General features: G+C 35.2%; 1 protein-coding gene across 1 annotated transcript in view; it reads right to left on the bottom strand.

Annotated features, from left to right (window-relative positions):
* LOC150079408 (bifunctional 3'-5' exonuclease/ATP-dependent helicase WRN-like) overlaps positions 1–6,156 on the bottom strand; it is a 307,463-nt gene extending 301,307 nt beyond the window's left edge. Inside the window, exon 1 of the mRNA XM_090384034.1 lies at positions 5,947–6,156. Coding sequence (XP_090240160.1) covers positions 5,947–6,150 — 204 coding nt within the window. The 5' untranslated portion in view covers positions 6,151–6,156. The remainder of the gene's footprint in view (positions 1–5,946) is intronic.
* Between the last annotated feature and the right edge of the window lie 16,558 nt (positions 6,157–22,714).

Raw genomic sequence — 22,714 nt, 5'->3', positions numbered from 1 at the left:
ATTTAAAGAAGAACTTGATGTTAGCACACTGTTCAAACTGTGGCATTCCGCAATCAATCAGCTGTAACACAAATTTTCTGTTTATACTCCGGGATGACCACGCAGTCAGAGGATTTCACAAGATAGAGAAAATACAAGAAACAGAACTGTATTCAGCAGTCATGGGCTTGAACTCCGGTCATTCAAAGCACATATGCTTAAGCACCCTCGAGCATAACCACTCAGCTACAGAGTGAAGTGATCAAGTCAGTTCCCACTTGGCATTCATATGCACAAGGTAAATGCCACATGAAACCTTATGACCATAGTGCAAACAATTTAAATACCAGTGTGATTCCACAAACTTTCTGAATGTAGTGCATAGATTTTCAGCTTGTTCCAAATTGCATACATTTGAATATACTGAAAGTTTCAATCTGTTTTCTAGATATTTACAAGGTATTTATTTCTTTACCCTTCTTTACTCTGAATACTGGCATCAATTAAAATTTTAAACACCTAAGAGCAAAAAAATTTTTTTCAATGCATATCAGCATTTTGATCATCTGACATGTAATTCATGACCAATATTATTCAATTCCGGAACACTAAATTTTTAGTATTTGTTTATTGAAATATCAAGCTGACCGTCGTAAACATGGAAATAGGTTTCATTTAATAATGATTCATAAAATTTAAACAGCTTTTCTTCTACAAGAAAAGCTGTTTAAAAATTCCATCAATATTGCAGAAATTTTTAATATTCAATCCCATCAATATTGCAGAAATTTTTAATATTCAATCGATTGGTTTTTAGATGCTTAACAAGTAAATTTTTAAAGCATCAGTAACTTGTTATACATTGCACCTTCTAAAGAACAAAGTTCAATGAACTAGTAATGATGAAAATATTGCTTATTTAAGCTGGATCATCAATGGAAATTGTAATACAGATTCTCACCACAAAATGCAGATTATCCACTATACCAGAATACTAAAATTTTGACTAGGTTTTAAATTAATTCTACTGTATGGGATTCCAGCTTTTAGCCCACAGGTGGTGTTTTACAGGATGGCACTAATGTCCTCAAAATCTGCACAACTAACACTGCTTATAAGATAGAAGAGAATTATATTTCAAACTGTCAATCTTATTTTCTTAGAATCAGGCTCTCGATAAACTGAACCTGCATGTATAAGTAGTTTTTCCAACATAGAAATGCAAATGCCTTCTATGAAGTCATATTTGGTAGATCTAGTTAGAGATCAAAAAGTTAATTTGTGTGAATGGAGATGATAAAAATTACTATGTAAACATATTTAAAATTCTAAAAAACTTTTCCTCGAAAAAAATTTCAGGAAAGACAGACAAAAACACTGAAAATTGGATGTAGTAGTAGTGGCATGTGATGCAAGAAAGCAAGTATATGAGCTTATGCAGCATCAGCCAAAAAAAAAAAAAAAAAAAAATCAAACCATTCCCTCCAAATGCCTGTCCAGTTCCTCCTTAAATTTATTCAACTTATTAACTTCCACAACGACAGATGGAAGTTTGTTCCAGCAATTAACCACCCGCTGGCTAAAGGCAAATTTCCACACATCTATTCTACATCTGTCTTTTCTTAATTTGAATTTATGCCCCCTTAGGTTCGTAATCTGAACAAGTGGAAGGATCCCATCAGAATTCAGCGTGCTCAACCCATTCAAGGCCTTATACACCTCAATCAGATCACCGCGCAGGTGCCTAGTCTCCAGCCACTGCAATTTGCAGAACTTAAGCCTCTCTTGGTAAGAGAATCCCTTCATTCCCCTCACCAATCTTGTTGCCCTTCTCTGTACACGCTCAAGTAAATCTACATCCTTCCTAAAATGAGGCCTCCAGACCTGTACGCAGTACTCAAGGCATGGCCTGACCATTGCCTTATACAGAGGGACAATCACCTCCTTCTCCCTGCTAGCAAAATTCCTATATATCATTGACAAAACCCCATGACCTACCCTGGCAGCCTGTCTGCATTGCTCAGAAAAATTCATATCTGACTGCACAATTACTCCCAGGTCTTTTTCATTTTCTACCACCTTAAGTGTAGTACCACACAGTTGGTACGTTTCTCTGGGGTTACTTCTACCCATACGCAGTACTTTGCATTTGTCAAGGTTAAACTTCAGTTGCCACTTCTTAGCCCATCTGCCCAAATTATCTAGATCCTGTTGCAGTAGCACACTGCCATTACTGTCATTAACAACCCTGCCAACCTTTGTATCATCTGCAAACTTCGACATTAAGCCTGATATACCTTTGTCAATATCATTGATAAATATACAAAACAACAGTGGACCTAACACCGAACCCTATGGGACTCCAATAATAACATTAGTCTCCACGAAGAGCAGCACCCATTGATTACCACCCTCTGTCTTCTCCCACTTAACCATCCTTTTATCCATTGTAGCAACTTACCATTCTGCTCCAATTTGTACAATAGTCTTCCATGCGCAACAGTGTCAAAAGCTTTCCTGAATTCCAAATATATGATATCAAAATTTTTTTTGCATCCAGTTCCTTTGTAACCACATCATAATATCCTATCAAATTTGTCAGACAAGACTTTCCCTTAACAAACCCATGCTGTGTCTGAATTATTGCTGCAGTCTTGTCTAGATGATCCTGCAATGCATCTTTAACCAGTGACTCCATTATTTTACCCGGAACAGAAGTTAAACTAACTGGTCTGTAATTACTCGTGCCACCCTTCGATCCCCCTTTGTGAATTGGGGATACATTTGCACATCTCCAGTCCGTGGGAACCTCCCCTGAGTCTAAGGATGCTCTCATAATTATGGCTAAGGGTTTGCTTAATTGCTTTGCCACCTCCTTTAATAAAGCTGGATAGATCCCATCCACCCCAGGTGCTTTTCTTATGTCTGGTCACCCTAGTTTAAATACAAAAAAGCACAGACTATGTGTAAACTTTTTTCCCCATACCTACCTAGGGATTATTACAACACTCAAGGCCAAATCAGTTGTTAATCAATTCAAAGATCTTGGCATTACTATACAAGATGACCTACATCCATCTACTCAAGTAAATATCACTAAAGCTTTTGGCCTTCTCAGATCTTTCAGCTTTCAATAGTGAGGTCACTATTTTGATCCTTTTCATGCAACTAATTTCACCTACTGTTGGTTTGTTCTGTTAATTGGTCACCTTCCTAGCAATATCTCTCATATCTAGTCATCAAATGAATTGAAAACATATTTATTTCCTTTGCTTCAGGAAAAAAGTACAATCACAGAGATTGCAAGTCTATGTAGTTGGTTTCATTAAATTATGCTTAGTTTATGATAATCTTCATTCCTACAATTTATTTATCATTTAGTTCTTAACTAATTCTTGCTCTCATCTTATGGATGTTGCTTATACAAATTCTGGTTTCCAATATATGTTCTCCTCATTCAAATCATTCTCTTACAATGAATTAAGCTCTTGCTGCATTAAATCTTTAAAAAAAAAAAAAAATGTCCATTTGACCACTTAATTAACGTTAATTTTTGTGCTAGTATCTATATTTAACAATATTTTATTTTGAAATGTAAATATTTTAAACTTTAAATTTAAAAATAATTTGTATTCTCTCTCTCTCTCTCTCGATGTCAAGAAGTATAGTAAATAAACAAATGAAAATAAAAAAAATAAATAAGCATCCTTTATTGGTCGTAACTCAATTACATAAATGTTGTGATGAACATGAGCATATACATGAAACAGTCACTGCCCTGTACAGCATGCAAGCCAGATAGGAACAAAAGTTGAACAAAATTTCAACCACAGGACCTTGTTTGTTTCTGACAATGTGCCTTACCATCCTTTTAATAAAAACCAAGAGCCTGAATGACAACAATACAAATAATTTTAATGCCAACAAATACTGAATTGCAGCAACCAATAGACCAAGAGATGGTAGAAATATCCAAAATTTATTATCTCTGGCAGCCCATGTAACAACATCCAAAACCTATTTTCTCTAGCAGACCATGCAACAACCAATCACCAAAATGGTTGAGCCTTACCACCATTACAAGTGGTAAGGCCCAACCATTATCTGGAGAGTTCTGTAGAAGATACATAAATAAGAAGCCCACAGACAATATTGCAGCATCTTGAGAGAAAGTAATTCAGGCTACAATGAAAGCTGTGGTACTTGCGGGACAGCACTGCAAGTAAAACGGCTCACAACCAAAAGATGACCAAGTCATTAGTTCATTCAAGAAAGGTGTGACCATCCTCAATTAGGATGGCCCATACATGGAATGGCAAGTTCAGTCAAGGATTGAGTGATCTTTTGTACAGCTATAATGAACTGGGAACAAGAAAAGAAGCAAAATTCTACTCAGGATTTTAGTCAGATTTTACCTTTAGCTTCTTAAAATGAGATAATTTGGTCTAACCAATACATATAAACATTCACATGTACAGTAGTACAATACATGTGTTGTGCTACTTTATATATAATTTGTAATGCTTTCCTGTTTTAACATTGATTTATGTAACTTTGGTTTTGAATGAGTAATTAAGTGAAGCTTAAATTAAGATGATGCTTCAATTAAGTTGGCAAGTCCAAAAACACAGATGTATACAGATAAAAACACATCCAATTTACGTCATTTTGATATACGACACATCCCCCAACATAAATTGATGACTACTAGTAGTCTTATGTATATATCTTACTAGTAATTCTCTTGATTACTGTAAAATCATCTAAATTTTTTTATTATATTTCTGGATGCATGTGAATTAGTGATTCATCACTCTAATACAGTGGATTCCGGTTATTTGGGCCACTGGTTAATCAGGGCAGCCATTTATTTGGGCCAAATCTTAAAGAACAGAGCCCAATCGAGAAAATAGCCAGGGTTTACTTCGCTTAATTGGGACAACATGCTGTTTAATCGGGGCAGGAGACCACAGCACTCAAGATTACACTACGATTGTCTCTGACCATACCACGTGGTTCGGTCGGATTTCTGGAGGTCACAACCATAAAACAATTAGCAGGTCCCTGTTTAATGGATTTTTCTGTTAATTCTTCAATCATATAAAAAAATTTATTTTCAGAATCTGTTCTTCATTCCTATTTTTTAAACTTCATAACTTGTTACTCCGTTCTCACTTGCGTGTATCGTGTGTTACTTGCGATTTGTGTGTGCTATGTTCTTTGTTATTGATTGCTTATCTTTTTTACTGTTTTAAATTTTAACGCCTACCCACAAATGTCAGTGAATAGAAATGTCAACTAGTTAGTATATGTACATATTACAGTACGTATTAATTAAGCTATGCATGTAAGCGTAAATTTATTTTTATTTTGCTAACCTGTGGAAAATAATCCTCGGATTTTCAGGTATCATTTAATTTTTTAATTGGTAACATGATAGTGTAAATTTGTGCTTAATGCAGTATATCTTTACTTTTATAGCCTGTGGATAATATTCCTCATATTTTCACTAATTAGAATTGCTGTTTAATAGAATTATACTTTAATTCACAAACGTGATCACAATGACCGGTGCTTACTACATATCGTATAGTGAACGGTACTATATGATATATAGTTCTGCTATGGTGAGTCCCACAGAGAAGTAAGATATGTTACTACTCTGTGGTGAGTCCATCGTAACGTGATTTGATTGTACAGCGAACCAACTGTAAAGCGGGGTCGACTGTATTTTTAACTATTTACGCGAAACTTTGGATAATTGGGGCAGCCGCTTAATCGGGCCAAAATGCACTATTCCCAATGTGTCCCAAATAACCGGAATCAATTGTATAAGCATTATATTAAATAAAGATGATTAATATGCTATCAATTTCAATATTTCTTAATATCATTAAGAAAACATTACATTAAATTACTTTTTCATTCAGAGTTACTAAAAATAATGTTGACAAATACTGCACAAACCTGTGAACATTCTTCAAGTAAAGCACATAAAGCATTCACTGACGAAATTGCTGAATCCAAATGGAAATGGATATCCTTCTGAATATCATGTACACAAGGTTGCTTTGTTTTTAATGTCTCATCAGCTGTTCTTAAAAGATGACCCAGGTTGATGAACTTTTTTTGTATGTCTTCTGAAGAACTGGCCATTAAAACTGTTTTCATATTAACTTGACTTCTGTTGAAAAAATATTTAAATTTAAATTTAGTACTGCTTACTTTGTTTATTAGTTAAACTGTATGTATACAGCTTACACCACATTTCATAATTTTAATACAAAATTGTTAGACTCTTTTGGATAAAGTATGACATGTTATTCAAAATTTTAAAATTATAAACAATTACATAGTCAGAAAGCTCTGAAATGAACTAAATTTTTACTCCAACAATGTTTTGTACTATTTTTTATGTTATAGCACTGATGATCTGTGCAAAAAGCTAAAATTTAAAAATACCAAAAATGTTAAAAATTCTAAAGTGAATTTAACTGTTACTCACCTGAGCACTGTGCTCAGATACTGCAAAATTAGTGATCTTTTTATTGAGACAATAAAAGGATAACTACTTTGATCTTACACAACTGGTCATGTGAGATCAGAGATGTGATGTGGCTAATATTAGCTCTTTTGTTGGCATTCAATAATCATGATGGACAGAGCTGGACATCTCCCATTTGCTCTCATCAGCTTCCACTAATCAAGAGCAACAGTTGCAACAAAGTGTATTGAAGTAAAAAAAAAAAAAAAAAAAACGATATACTTTTCTGACAATCATTGCCCTTAACCCAATGGTACTCACAAAGATCTGACATGTACCACTCCAAAATAATGATGCACATTACTCTTTAATTAATGATTAAAATTTTTTCTAGCTTCTTAAAATTTAGTCACACTTTTGGCAATATTTCCTGATTTTTTCCCCTTATTTTTTAGTTTTCAGAGAGCAATTAAATGCAATTGTCTATCAGATGCCACGTGATCATCTTAGCAAATATTTGTATCAAGACTAATGTGGGAACTGACACATGCCAACATTGTTATGAAGTTTTGAATCTGTCTGTTTATAGATCAAGGTTACTTGCCTTTTCTCTCCTACAGTTAAGTAAACATCAACAGTCTCAGCACAAGTTGTTTGTGAAAGATTTGTTATTGTTTTCCATAAATAAAATGAAAGACAGTATTTGGTCAAGACAGAATCTATGGGAAGTGAGATGTTTCAAATTTTGCACACTGAAGTGCATCAAATGTGAAATAAATTTTGAAAAATCTGAAAATGGAAGTGAATAATAATAAAATACAGTATATACATGCTAATATATACCTTTTTTTTTTTATTTTAGAATTTTTATTTTTTATTTTTTTTTACATGCAATAAGTAGAAATACATGCACATGTTTAAAATTTTACATGCTTAAATAGTTTTCTGAAAGGGAAAAATGAAAGTGACTGTTTCATGTTAATATTTTAATTACATAACTTTGCTTTTTCATTTTCATCAGAATAATTTTTTTTTTTTTCTAAATATAATGTTTAAAAATAAAAATGCACAGCATTTTTGAAATATTTAAATTTTTTAGAAAAAATTTAAATATTTACAAAAAATATTTTACAAAAAATTTAAATGCTAACCAAGGTTTTCTAATAATAAAAGAAGAAATATTTGGTATTATATATGCTGGTACAAAAAACTCTTTCCGGAAATAAAAAAACAAAGTTGGGCACCTGTCACATGCAGGGCAACAACGTTGGTAACAAACAAGAATGCAACTGTTGGAAGGTCAAGAGCTGTGAATTTGGGATGCCCCCCCCCCACACTGGGTGGCTTTTAGTACACGTTCAAAAGTTTTACCAAAATGATATACTTCAGTATCATGCAAAAATAACAATAAAAAAAAAAAGGCCAAATTCTATATGAAAATTAAACGGATGCCTAGTTTAACAATAGCTATTAAATTAATTGTAAACGGTTGGCTATTTCCCCCAAATGAGAATAAGTTGTTAGAACAGTGCAAAAGAAATATGATAATACATGCTACCAAGGATCAATACCTTAGCTACATTTTAATATCAAACAAAAATAACAATAAACAAAAAAATAAAAAATAAATAATAATAATAATAAAATAACAAAAAAAAATAAAATACCAACATAGAAATCTATATCAAAATAAGGGTCCAGGATCCCAAATTTACCACAGAGATGGCCCCCAAACTTTCTACATACTACCACTAGTGATGTTGATGATGAGTTACCCATTTTACCTTTGTTTCTAAAGTTTTGCTGATAAAATTACTGAAATCTGTTAATATATTAACAGATTTCAGTAATTCTAGCTAAGGCTAGTTAAGGAAAATGGGGATAAATTAAAGTTTTTATTTCTAATTTACAGTTAAAAGAAACCATTTGCTTGGCAGCTTAGTATTTCATGAAACTAACAAAGCTGCTGATCAGAGTTTTCTGTGCCTGCATCATGCTATTGCAGAATATAAGCAAATGAAAATATCAATGGGGAGGTGGCTCCCAAGAAACATAAATATGATACACACTGTCAATGAGCATCAATGCTGCTTACTGCCAGTGTACAGTTGTCTCTTCACAGTTCTAAAAAAAAAACTTTCACTGTATAATAAACTCAAAATAATCAACATTGACTACCAAACTATTGCAGAATAATGATTTTATTTTAGTCACAATGTAGTACTAGTAGTAGTGGCATGTGATGCAAGAAAGCAAGTGTATGAGCTTATGCAGCATCAGCCAAAAAAAAAAAAAAAAAAATCACACCATTCCCTCCAAAATGCCTGTCCAGTTCCTCCTTAAATTTATTCAACCTATCAATTTCCACGACAGATGGAAGTTTGTTCCAGCAATTAACCACCTGCTGGCTAAAGGCAAATTTCCGCACATCTATTCTACATCTGTCCTTTCTTGATTTGAATTTATGCCCCCTTAGGTTCATAATCTGAACAAGTGGAAGGATGCCATCAGAATTCAGCGTGCTCAACCCATTCAAGGCCTGTACACACCTATCAATTTTTTTATGCAAGTCTTGAGGTGTCACAACAAAGACATGCTAAAAAAGAGTGCTGATATACTTTAAGACATCTGATATATTAAAAACTGTGTTCTAAAATGATTATTTTCTACTAAACTTAATAAGGTGTTATTTGCCAAATGTGGTTATCACAACAAGCAAGTCTCCCTCTCATCCAAGATCACCACTTGTAGACAGGGTAAACAAAATCTGCATGTGGTTCCAAAAAGGTGCATTTTGTTGAAATCACATGATTGTAAATACATTAACTGGTACATATTCCAACAGTCCCAAAGAATACTTCTCGAAACATTAGTGCAAATTTAAAATTCTGTTTTTAATCAGAATTTTTTTTTTCATCATCAAGGTGACACTGGCCTATATTAAAAAAATATAGGCCAGTGTCACCTTGATGAGGTCATGAACATTCATTATTGCCTCATGCTGCTTTCTGCATAAAGCAATATAGCAAAGAAATAAAAAGAAGCACTTAATGCTGAAGATCCCATGATTTCAAAAATCAATATGGCTTCACCATTTTCCACCACATGCTACGTATATTTCATGTCAGAAATAGAGGCTTTACTTCTTACTGTCTTTCCAATGGTTTTGACAATTGACCGTTGAAATCATGGGATCTTTAGCATTAAGTACTTCTTTTTATTCCTTTTATTTATTTTTTATTCTTTATGTACCTTCCAGGGTTTCCATAGTTTTGATTCCTGTTTTGTTAGCTTGTTACCTATTCTCTTCCTCACATTCTACTGACATATTATGGTCGTCAGGTTCATTCGGCTATAAATTGCAGTGTTCCTGGTCCATAATCCATCTAAATAAATTTATTGTTTTTATCAAATAAATAAATGATGTTTTTATCACAAAGCAACAGTTTATTGTAAAAGTAATTTATTTTGTGAGGTGGAATGAAGACCAAAGCTATATAAGAAAAAAAAAATCTGTGGACAAACAAAAATAATAAATTACTGAAGCTGCCAAATACTTATTCGGAGAAATTTCTGAATATATTCAGACAGTTATAAATATGCAGTCATATAAAGTATTCTAAATAATTAAAATACATTAATTCATAAAAGAGGATTCAGAAGAGTTAGACATTTGTAGAGGTGTAAGGCAAGGATGTTCCATGTCCCCCTTATTATTTAATATATATGCAGAAGCATTGATGAAATGTATAAAATACTTTATACATTTATCATATGTATAAAGTATTTTAAATAATTAAAATACATTAATTCATAAGAGAGGATTCAGAAGAAGTAGACATTTGTAGGGGTGTAAGGCAAGGATGTTCCATGTCCCCCTTATTATTTAATATATATGCAGAAGCATTGATGAAAGAGTACAAAAAAGAGCAGAAAGGAGGTGTAAAAGTAGGAAGGGAGAAGATAAAGACAACAAGATTTACAGACAACCAGGTTTTGATTGCTAATAATGAGGAGGAATTATAGAGCTCCTTGGATAACTTGAACAGCAAAGTAAAGAAGTACAATATGAAGATTAACAGCAAGAAAACCAAGATAATGTTAATTTCAAAGTGGCCAGAAAGAAGAATCTATGTAACTTTAGATGGAATAAGATTGGAACAGGTGGCTAAATACTTGAAGTATAATGACAAAAAATGGGAAAGCCTGGAGGAAATAAAAACAAGAATTTCAATGGGCAAAGAGGTATTTAGTAATAGAAAAGAACTATTGAGAAGAAGTTTCAAGAAGGAATTAAGAAAGCAACTGGAGAAAACATTAATATGGACTGTTGTACTTTATGGCTCAGAGACATGGACACTGGGAAGAGAGGAGATCAGACGGCTAGAAACTTTCGAGATGTGGGTGTGGAGGAGAATGGAATGGGTGAAATGGGTGGACAGAGTGAGTAATGAGGAAGTTTTGAGGAAAGTAGGAGAACAGAGAACTTAGTAAAAGAACTAAGAAGAAGACAAACCAACTTTATAGGACATGTTTTGAGAAGAGAAAGCATGCTGAGGAAAGTGATAGAGGGGAAGATGCGTGGGAAGAGAGCTGTTGGGAGAAGGAGAATTGGAATGATGGATTGGATGGGAAGAGGAAATTAAGCAGGAATTAAAAGGAAAGCACAAGACAGAGAAAAATGGTGTCAATGGAGCCCTGAACCTGCCTGTGGACAGAGAACTTGAAGAATTCATAAGAATTAAACATTTTATTAATTGATTAATAAATTAAAATAAATTTAAATAATAATTAATACAACCAAGAATAAAATAATGTCTTAGAAATTAGTAATAATAATTCCTCTATTTTCTAAGACAGATCTGGAAGTCTCAGTTCAGGAAGGATGTGGATCTGCTGGAACAGGTACAGAGAAGTGTAACAGATTAGCGAGGAGCAGAAAAGGGTACTCTTACCAAGATAGACTTCGGTTATGCAAAACTGCAGCATTTTAAAATTAAATACCTAACTGAAGTATTTATGGCTTTAAATGGGTTGAGTAAACTAAATGCTGATGGCAACCTTAAATCTTTCTTAGACAACATACGTAAAGATACAAATTTAAATTGAAAAAGGATGGTTGCAGGGGGATGTGCAAAACTTGTATTCAATCAGAGAGTAAATGATTGTTGGAAAAAAAAACTTTTATCTGACGCTGTGGAAGTGGATGGTCTGAATAAATTTAGGGATTAGAAAAATTATTAGAAAGGATGGATAGCTGAAGCAGTTTTATTTTGTTTGTTTTTTTTTTTAAATTCTGCATAAGCTTGCTTCCTTGCACAATTTGCCAGTACTAATACTATTTACATTGAAATATGATTTTACTGATTTTAAAAATTCATTGCATGGTAAACATGGGTCAAAACAGAAGGACTTTATTAATGGGCATTCCATTTTGTTAAAGGGAATGCTCATTAATAAATTATTATTTTTAATAATCAAGTATGTACAGAATTTACTGATGATGCACGTGAAAAACTGGAATGGTGTTCCAGTGGGCCCCAGTCCATTCCAAGACCTGATGGTAAAAAACAGACCTAGATTATTACTATCAAATAACTGAAACATCTATAGATAGCAGGACAATTACCTCCATAGTCAATTTAAAAAAATCTGATGAAAAAAGTGTGCTCTTAAAATTTCATTATGGCCTTATAACTATAGTAATTATAGTTACTTAAGTAACTATATTTATCAATAGTTTGTATATTTATCAATGATATTGATGAAGTTATATCAATCTTAATGTCAAAGTCTGCGAATGATACAATGGTTGACAGGGTTATTAATAACAGTAATTTATTTATTTTGTATGATGTGATCAATACACGAAGGAACCAGTTTTTCTTGCTTCCTTCGTGTATCGTGGCCGGGATATCCAACCAACTGGTTGGTTCGGCATCATCTTGATATCCAACCAAAGGCGGGAATCGAACCCGCGACCTTTGGGTTGCCAGGCAGACACTTTACCTACCCAGCTAGCCTGGTCGGCAATAACAGTAATGACAGTATGCTGCTGCAACAGGATCTGGAAAAGTTGGGCAGATGGACTGAGAAGTGGCAACTGAAGTTTTAACATTGACAAATACAAAGTACTGCATATGGGTAAAAGTAACCCCAGAGAAATGTACTAACTGTGTGTGGTATTACACTTAGAGTGGTAGAAAATGAAAGACCTGTGAGTAATTGTGCAGTCAGATATGAAGTTTTCTGAGCAGTGCAGACAGGCAGTCAAAGTAGGTTATGGGGTCTTGTCAATGATATACAGGAATTTTGCAAGCAGGGATAAGGAGGTGATTATCCCCTTGTATAAGGCAATGGTCAGGCCACAGCTTGAGTACTGCATACAGGCCTGACTTGTTCTAGCAACTCTACATCCTTTAAAAAGGATGTAGAGTTGCTAGAACAGAGAAGGGCAACAAGATTGGTGAGGGGAACAAGGGGTGCTCTTATGAAGAAAAGCTTAAGCTCTGCAAACTAGACACCTGCAAAGCAATCTGATTGAGGTGTATAAGGCCTTGAATGGATTAAGCAGGTGTGATGAGATTGGGATGAGGTGCTGATGGAATTATTCCTTTTGCTAAGATTACGAACCTGAGGGGACATAGATTCAAACTAAGGAAAGACAGTTGTAGAATAAATGTGCAGAAATTTGCCTTTGGCCAGCAGGTAGTTGATTGCTGGAGCAAATTTCCATCTGTTGTTGTGGAAGTTGATAGTGTAAATAAATTTAAGGTAGAACTAGACAAACATTTGAAATTAATGGATCAGTGAAATGGGAAGTGGTTTTTTTTATTTTTTATTTTGGCTGATGCTGTATAAGCTTACTTTCTTGCATCATATGCCTCCACTAATGCTAATTTCATAATTTTTTTTTTTTTTTTAATGAAAATCCCAAACGCGAATAGTATTAGAAACAATAGTACAGTATTTAGTACTGTGTACGGGTGGTAGGTTGAGAGGACATACGATACTTGTTGATTAGTGGCGTAACTAGGGTTGACGGCAACCAGAGCATATAAAAAAAATGGTGCCCTATGAAAACTGTTCTTTTGAATTTTTGCATTTTTTAAATATAAAACGGCATCCCCCAAATTTGGTGCCCAGGGCACGTGCCCCACCTGCCTCACCCCAGTTACGCCACTATTGTTGATATTAGACTTCAATTTCTATACATTGTGATTTTCAGGAAATAGAAGAAAAAATTGTTCCCAGAAAACTGAAGTAGTTGGGAGAAATGAGAAAATGGAAAAGTTGGTTCTGTGAGTTTGGAACTGGACAAGGAAAGGATGCCAACTGGTTACAGTACATGTTCAGATTGGTTTGGAAGAGAGTAGGAGAGTTACAGATTAAGTTAACAAGGAAGTTATTTTGTAAGAAATGGATCATTAATTAACCAAACTGTCTTCTTTTTTGAATGGAATCAAAAGTTTCGAAGAGATTTTGCAGGGTACCATCTCTAAATGTGAGAAGAGTATTCCATGGTAGGGCAGATTTGAGATTTGTATAGACTGAGTAGTTGTTTAAAAGAAAAGTAACATCAAGAGTTAAAAAGAAAACCTAGTTTTTTGATTACAAAAGAAGCAATATTATTGTGATGTGCTTATGCCAAAAGAGATTAGTATCTTTGAAAATGAACAAAAGTATTAGGCTTTTGTTTTCCCCATGAGAAATAAGACAGGATTGAGTTTCAGAGGGATTAAAGTTAAATCATTTTTCTTTGCCACACTGAAGAACTGCCTGCAGATTAGCATTTAAGAAATTATTGGAGGATATTCAAAAAGTTGAAGCTGTTTATGTAGGGCATGATTTCTCAAGTTGAACGTTAGAATGAAGTGTGCTATCATCAGCTATGGACAGGATATCAGGATATCATCAACTATGGACAGGATATCAGGTCAGTGGAAAAAGGCCATTAATATACAAGAGGAAAAGGGTGGGAGAAAGAACTAAATTAGTGAAGAAGTTAGAAGATAGTCATCTACCATCACTTGCAGTGAGCAATGAGAAAGAAAACTGGATACCCAATTGCAAAAAACAGTTAGCAATTCATAAGATGAGAGCTTGTTCAGAAGACCTTTGCACCAAATGTGATTAAAAGCCTTAAAAATGCCAAAAGCACTGAATACATGAGTATCATAAATTGATCTATCATTAGATCAACACTGACAGAATGAATACTAGTGATCACTGATCAAATGGAAGGCTTCGAAATAGTTTAAGAATTGGTGGTGTTGATGGATTTCTCCATTACATTGGAAAAGGAATGCAATTCGTTTTCCTAAGTGCAATAGGGCGATAATTGAATAGGAGAGAAATATCATCCTTTTTTAGGGGCTGTCTCGATATGAGCAATTCCCTGGCCGTATTTGAGTGAAAGAAGAAAAACCAACACTGGAATAAGAAAGTTTAAAATGCCAAAACAGAATGGGAGCAAGCTCAGGAGCACAAGTTTTGAGAACAAGTGGAGAATGCCATGAGGACCTGGAACTTTCTTGAAATCAAGGTTGTTCAGATTTCTTCTAACAACCTTTTGTAGGAAGACCACAGGAGGCACTGAATGAAGTGTAATGGGTATGGTAGGAGGTTTACCAAGGTCAACAATACAAGAGTTAGAAGAAACGCAGCCAACCGGGCTAGCCGGGTGGGTAAAGTGCCTGCCTGGCAACCTAAAGGTCGCGGGTTCGAATCCCGCCTCGGGCTTGAATCAAAGTACAGCAAAAACCTTGGGAGGTGCACTATGGCCACAGAAGCCGATGCGCCAACAACTACCAAAAAAAAAAAAAAAAAAAAAGAAGAAGAAACGCAGGATGCTAGTAGGTCAGCTTTATCTTTAGCTGAGGATGCAATAGACCCAGCATGTTATAACAGAGATGGTAGAACAGACAGAAGTTGCGGTAAATACCTTTGACAAGAGACCAGAATGCTCAACCACCATTTGGATCCATTCAAAATCTAGTTTAGACTGATTAATAACTGCTTTACAACTGTTGTAAGCATTGGAATGGGCAGAAAAATTAACCTGGACATTTGGATGCAAGCCAATTGTGATTGCAAGATTCTTATCTTGAAGTCTTAGCACATTTATTGGAAAATCAAAGTTTAGGTTTGAAATTTTAAGGAGGAGTATGGAATAAAGCAATTCATTTCTACACAAATAACTTCACTAACACTAACCTACATAAATAATTTCACTTTCACTAACCTGAGAAAACACTGACATCCAAAGATTTAAAACAGTAATCCAACCTAGGAAAATAAGAATATAAATTGTGTGGACCATCCTATTTTGCATTCTTGTAATGCTAAATAACACAAGGCTGAAAATGGCCCACAAGAGAAAATCTCCATTAGAGAAGCAACCATCACCAAATTATGATCTGAGGTGCCTAGAGAACCACAAACACTGTGTATTTTGAAGGGTTGTTTGTGAGAAAAAGATAAAGAGTGCTGGCTGTGTGGTTAGGATTGTCTGGTATTTAAACAGCTATATGAACAAGTTGAACAAGGGGTCAATAATAATTTAAAAAGCCAAGGCATTTCATCTAACTGGATCTGTGCAACTAAAAAAACTGTAGCTAACTGGAGTTGTCTTCAATTTTTTAGTTGCACAGACACAGAAACATTAACATCACCAAGGAAAATTACCTATTTGTAATTTTTCTTGGCATTAGGCTATGAAACAATAGGAACTCTTGTTTAACCTGCAAGGGGCTGCTGTCAAAAAATATATATTTCAATTAGTGTCAACTTTGTAAATTTTAATTGTGGTATATGGCATTGTGTGGCATGGAAAAAAAAACAACTGACAATGTACAATGACTTTATAAAATTCATATCAAGGTTATATTTGAAATATTATGGCATTTTAAAAAAAACAGCAAAAAACATGAGACAATTACCCACTTTCACAAGAGAGAGGGAGTAACAAGTTTATGCATATAGGTAACAAAACCACTAACAGGGAAAGATGAGAAATTTGAGTATTAGAAAGCACTAGCAAAGAGCCTAAGAACAAGAAATTCTCAGACATGAATACAAATAAGAGAATAAATCAGATAGGTTTCCATTAAGTTAAAATGGAAGAATGGTAGAAAGCATGAAAGTGGTAGACAACTTGAACAGGTACATAGCAACAATATTTTCACTTGAAAGAATATTAAAACCAGAGGAAAAGAGTAACATATTCAAATTTTTGTAAAATAAAATAAATGTTAACAATCTCAACCTCATATCACAAGGACTGTGGCCACCTAGATTTCTTGATTTAACATTGCCAAACTTCTTTTTATGGGAGTTACTAAAGCAAAAAGCTTAGAAGAGCAATTCATTAAGCATCTCAAAACGAGCATTTAAAATACAGGAGCGTACTAACACAGACTGTTTACTGCATTGCTCACAACATGATCAAAAGAGTGAATTTATGTATTGTTAGCAAAGGAGGTACTTTCAGCACTGTTTATAAACTATTATTTATTAATAGTTTTTTTTTTTGGGTTTACTTTTAAAATGAACACCTGTGAGCATTGAAAGTAACTTGTTAAAATTATGCAAAGAAACTATAACAGAAAACACTTACTTTGGTGAATCCATTACTTTGCCAAATGAGTGAAATGAGTTATCACTGCTGATGACAGTACTGAAATTTCTGAAAATGCGCAACCATCACTGTACACTTTACAGACAAGCAGTAATGGAACTTTTCATGAGAAATTTTTTGAATTCACAAAAACGAATAACAGTGCTATTGTCAATACAATGCCTGATCAATGTGCAAAACTTAATTATCCCACTGTATAAGACAATGGTCAGGTCAGAACTTGAGTATACTGCATACAGGTCTAGAAACCTCATTTTAGGAAGCACACGAATCTCTTGGAACAGGTACTGAAAAGAGCAACCACACGCAAGACCACAAGAAGATACTATTGCAAAATACTTCATTTCTGTAAATTGCAGAACTTGGAAATCAGACACATACAAAGAGATCTGACTGAAGCATTTAAGGCTTTAAATGGATTGAGTAAACTAAAAGCTAACATATCCTTACAGATACATCAGTGCAACACTTCCCTGTGTATTTTTTTGTGGAGGCATATGGGCTCGATCACATCATCTGCATATCCATGTCAAAGTAAATTAAACCAAAGACCACAACCAATCTCGGGAGTGAAAACACAAAAAATGCATACAAACTCAATCTTGTAAATGATCTGAATATTCCCCTTAGAATACAAAACTGAACTGCGGCAATTAAAGCTATCGTGAGATTTTTTCTGATAGTGCACAGAGAAGAAGTAACATATTTCTATTAGCCTAAATATAGGAAAAACAGATCATAATGCACTTGAGCCAACTGATCAACACCTGGATACATACAGTAAACCCTCGATTTAACGGACTAATAGGGGAGAAGGGGTGTCTGTTAATGCCGAAAGTCCATTAAATCGAATGTAACCTGAAATGTTTTTTTACATTACGAACATTTTTTATTGTTCGTAATGTAAAAAAAAAAAAGCTTTAATACAATATACAGTACTGTTCAATATAAAATTATTAAATTATAATAAAGAATATGTAATATTTACTCACCTTTTTGACAGTGTAGTTGAAGAGTATTTTGCCATGACCATAGTGGTAGTAGTACAGTAGTCACTGTTCGGTATCTGAAGGGGAATCCTCAGCTTCAGATTCTTCTGAAATGTTCACAAATGGAGGCACTGGTGTCATCTGTCTGCTTGTAGACGATTGAGATGTACACGCAGTTGGAGGTGAAATAAGAGTGGGAATCGGTGAAGTTTGCTTAAAGATTCCAGCTCCAGCTGTTTGCACTCTGATGTTTCTTAATAATGATTGCCCTGAGCTGCCAAAAATGTTCATAGTAAGGGTAAATTTCAGGGTCAGAAGATGTCCCTATGTAGTGGACGGCAATGTCCATGAGATTTCTCATTTCAGACAGTGTAGACTGTGCTGGTGTAATTTGCTCTTCCTCAATGTCCCTTCTTCTTCCCCTGCCTTGCCATATTGAACTTCATTCACAATTTCTTCTTCAGTGAAGACTTGGTAGCCAGGATCACCTTCATCATTTTCAAGCCATTTCAGAACATCTTCAGTTGTTTCCTGGTTGCCAGCATTTACAAGAGTGCACCTCAAATCCTTCAAAATCCAAATTCAGTTCAATATTGTACAAGAACTTCTTCCAACCATTTGCCAAAGTCATAGTCTTCATCTCCTTCCAAGCAGCTGCAAAGTTAAAGGGCACAGACTTAATGTTGTAGGCTTGTAGATTCTGAAGTGTCCTGGCTCCCTTTGTGTCTTCTTCTGCATCTTCTTCATCCTCAAACACAACCATTACTTCTTCCAAAAGGTTCTTCTTATACAGCCTCTTGCAGGCTGCAATTATTCTCTGGTCCATTGGCTGAATAACTGAAGTTGTGTTAGGAGGCAAAAAAAGACATTTAATTCTGCCATCCTTACTAACTTCTCAGCACTAGGATGAGCAGGGACATTGTCAAGAAGCAACAATGCCTTTACATTATTGGGGGAAATTTTCAAAACATTTGTTTGGCAGCGCCTCACATCAGGGACAAAGTGGTTGAAGAACCAGTCAGAAAAAAACTCTGAAGTAAACCACGCATTCTTTGAGCTGGTGTAAATAACAGGGAACTGATTCATAATGTCTTTAAGAGTGCTTGGTTTCTTTGATTTCCCTACCACCATGGGCTTCAGGCGATGCGAGCCATCAGCATTTGCACAAAGTAATGCAGAAATTCGCTCCTTACTTAACTTGTGACCAAGAGTGCTGTGTTCATGTTTGTAGGCCAGCGTATTTTCAGGAACAGGCCAGTTTCATCGGCATTGTAAACCTGTCATAAAATAAGGCCTTCAGATTTAATAAGTTCATTTATAAATTTTCTAAATGGCTCAACTTGTGAAGTGTCTGCACTTAAAAGATTCGACACAGGTTTTCTTGTTCACGATGCCATGCCTTTTTCTAAAATGCCACAATCACCCATCACTTGGGTTAACATTAAGTCCCATGTGTTTTCCAAGAGTTTCGCATGCAGATTTCAACTCAAAACTTTGTATATTAATACCACTAGATCTCACATACCACTTATACGTGAACAATGGTAATTGTATAAGTGGTATGTGAGATGTGGTATGCGGAGATGGGAGAAATCCCACGTGCCGTCTGACACGAACATGCCACTTATACACAGCTTCTTCTAAGTTTTTATCTTGTGCAACTTTCATGTGTTTTCTACTCCCCCTGTGTAGAACCACATTTAGAGCTTTAAACACTATTTTAAAGAAAAATGTTGCAATCTGGCCTTTGATTTATGGATATCAGAAACAGTTTGTTTTTTTATGCCATAAATTTCACATACAGTGCCACTGAGACGCCTTGTTCTAATTCTCAATTAGCTCTAATTTCTGTGCCACATTTAAGTTCACACGCTTTCTTTTAACTCCTCTATCACTTGATGCCAATTTAAATTGTAAGGATTGCAAAATTATTTAATAAATATAGTCATAATTCAGAAATCACAGAAACATTCTGTATACAACCTGACCAAACGATAGCTTGAGGCAGACTGAGACCGAAACAAAGCGAGTCGGTAGACCTGCAGTTTAGTGACCTGAGTCACGTTCAGCTCGCAAGTCACTGTCTGCTCTTATCTGTAATCTGGGAAAACAGCTATTTGAACACGTTTTCAGAAAGAATAAAAAATAATTTCCTGAATTTGATTATCAAAATAAAAGTAGGTAATTATTAAAACAATAATGGAAATAGGTAATTATTATTAATTTTTAATATAACCTAAAAAAAATAATATGGTCGAGATTAATAAGTACATTACTGTATTATTATTTGTCCGGTCCGTTAAATCCGAAATCCGTTATATTGGGGTCCGTTAAATCGAGGATTTACTGTATTAACTAAGATTTGGGCTTTTTGCTTTTTTTTTTAAATGATCACTCTATTTGCTGACAGACAGATACAAAAAGCCTGATATATGGCTGTTCTTGAGATTAGTAATATAATTATGATAAAAATGAATATCATTGTACTGAATTAAAATGAATATTAATATCTCAATTACCTCATTTAAGAAATTATGATAGGTTGGGCCTACTGATGAATGCATCTGTTAACTTGGTTTTTTGTATTTACCTGTACCATCCCCTTTCCACTTCGATAAAACTTCATTAAAACAATATAGTACCTAGATGTCCTCCATGGCAGCTTTGTTGGCATGATGCATCATCACATGCCAACAATTTCTCAACACAGTAGAGAAACCAGCAAAATTAAACATAAGAAAGGCATGGGATCTATCCACTTATATTAAGGGAGGCAGTAAAGGTAGTAAACATAATTATGAGCATCCCTGGATTCAGGGGAGGTTCCCATGGACTGGAGATGTACAAATGACTAATATAGGAACATTAGCATTAGTAGAGCCATATGATGCAAGAAAGCAAGCTTATACAGCATCAGTCAAAAAAAAAAAAAAAAAAAACCTTCCCATTTAACCCATCCATTTGTTCCATATGTTTGTCTAGTTCTGCCTTGAATTTATTTAAGTTATCAACTTCCACATCGACAGATAGAAGTTTGTTCCAGAAATCAACTATACACTGGCTAAAGGCAAATTTCCACATATCTATTCTACAACTGTCTTTCCTCAATTTCAGTTTATGCCTCCTCAGGTTTGTAATCTGAGCAAGAGGAAAAATCCCATCAGTATTGAGTCTGCTCAGTCCACCTCAATCAAATCGCTTCGCAGGTGCCTAGTCTCCAGACGCTGCAATTTGTAGAACTTAGCCATTCTTCATAAGAGCACCCTTTGTTAGCATTAGCATTAGTAGAGGCATTTGATGCAAGAAAGCAAGCTTATGCAGCATCAGCCAAAAAAAAAAAAAAACCCACTTCCACTTCACCCCTCTGTTCGTTCAAAATACCTGTCCAGCCGAGCCTTAAACTTATTTAGGCTATCAACCTCCATCACAAGGGATGGCAGTCTGTTCCACCAACCAACCACCCGCTGGCTAAAGGCAAATTTCCGCACGTCTATCCTACATCTGTCTTTCCTCAATTTGAATTTATGCCCTCTCAGGTGATTTTTCTGAGCTAGAGGAAGAATCCCATCAGCATTGAGCATGCTTAAACCATTCAAGGCTTTATACACCTCTATCAGATCACCTCGCTGGTGCCTAGTCTCCAGACACTGTAATTTGCAAAACTTAAGCCTTTCTTCGTAAGAGCACCCCTTTGTTCCATTCACTAATCTTGTTGCCCTTCTCTGTACTCGTTCCAGCAGCTCTACATCCTTCTTGAAATGAGGCCTCCAGACCTGTATACAGTACTCTAGGTGTGGCCTGACCATTGCCTTATACAATGGAATAATCACCTCCTTATCCCTGCTGGAAAAATTCCTGTATATCATTGACAATACTCCACGAGCTACTCTTGCAGCCCGTCTGCACTGCTCAGAGAACTTCATATCTGCCTGCACAATCACCCCCAAGTCCCTTTCATTCTCTACCACTGTCAGTGTAGTACCACAGAGTTGATACATTGCTCTGGGGTTGCTGTTTCCCATGTGTAGTACTTTACATTTGTCAATGTTAAACTTCATTTGCCACCTCTCAGCCCATCTGCTCAACCTTTCCAGATCCTGTTGCAGCAGCATAGTGTCAGTAGTGTCCTTGACAACCCTGCCAACCTTTGTATCATCTGCAAACTTGGACATTAAGCTTGATATACCATCATCAATATCATTTATAAATACAGAAAACAATAATGGACCCAACACTGAGCCCTGAGGGACTCCACTAATAACATTAGTCCACGATGAGCAGTGTCCATTGATTACCACTCTCTGTCTTCTCCCCCTCAACCACCCCTTTATCCATAGCAGCAATTTGCCTCCAATGTCACACTGCTCCAATTTGTGTAGCAGTCTTCCATGTGCAACAGTATCAAAAGCCTTTCTAAGATCCAAGTATATAATATCAAAGTTATTCCCTGCATCCAGTTCTTTTGTGACTGCATCATAGTATCCAATCAAGTTGGTCAGGCAAGACTTCCCCTTAACAAAACCATGCTGTGTCTGAGCTATAACTGAAGTCTTGTCTAAATGATCCTGCAGTGCTTCTTTAACCAGTGCCTCCATTAATTTTCCTGGAACAGAAGTTAAGCTC

The sequence above is a fragment of the Mastigoproctus giganteus genome, chromosome 10 (genome assembly GCF_048544385.1).
Source record: "Mastigoproctus giganteus isolate SK-2022 chromosome 10, ASM4854438v1, whole genome shotgun sequence".
NCBI lineage: Eukaryota > Metazoa > Arthropoda > Arachnida > Uropygi > Thelyphonidae > Mastigoproctus > Mastigoproctus giganteus.
This window is presented reverse-complemented; position numbering and strand designations above follow the sequence as displayed.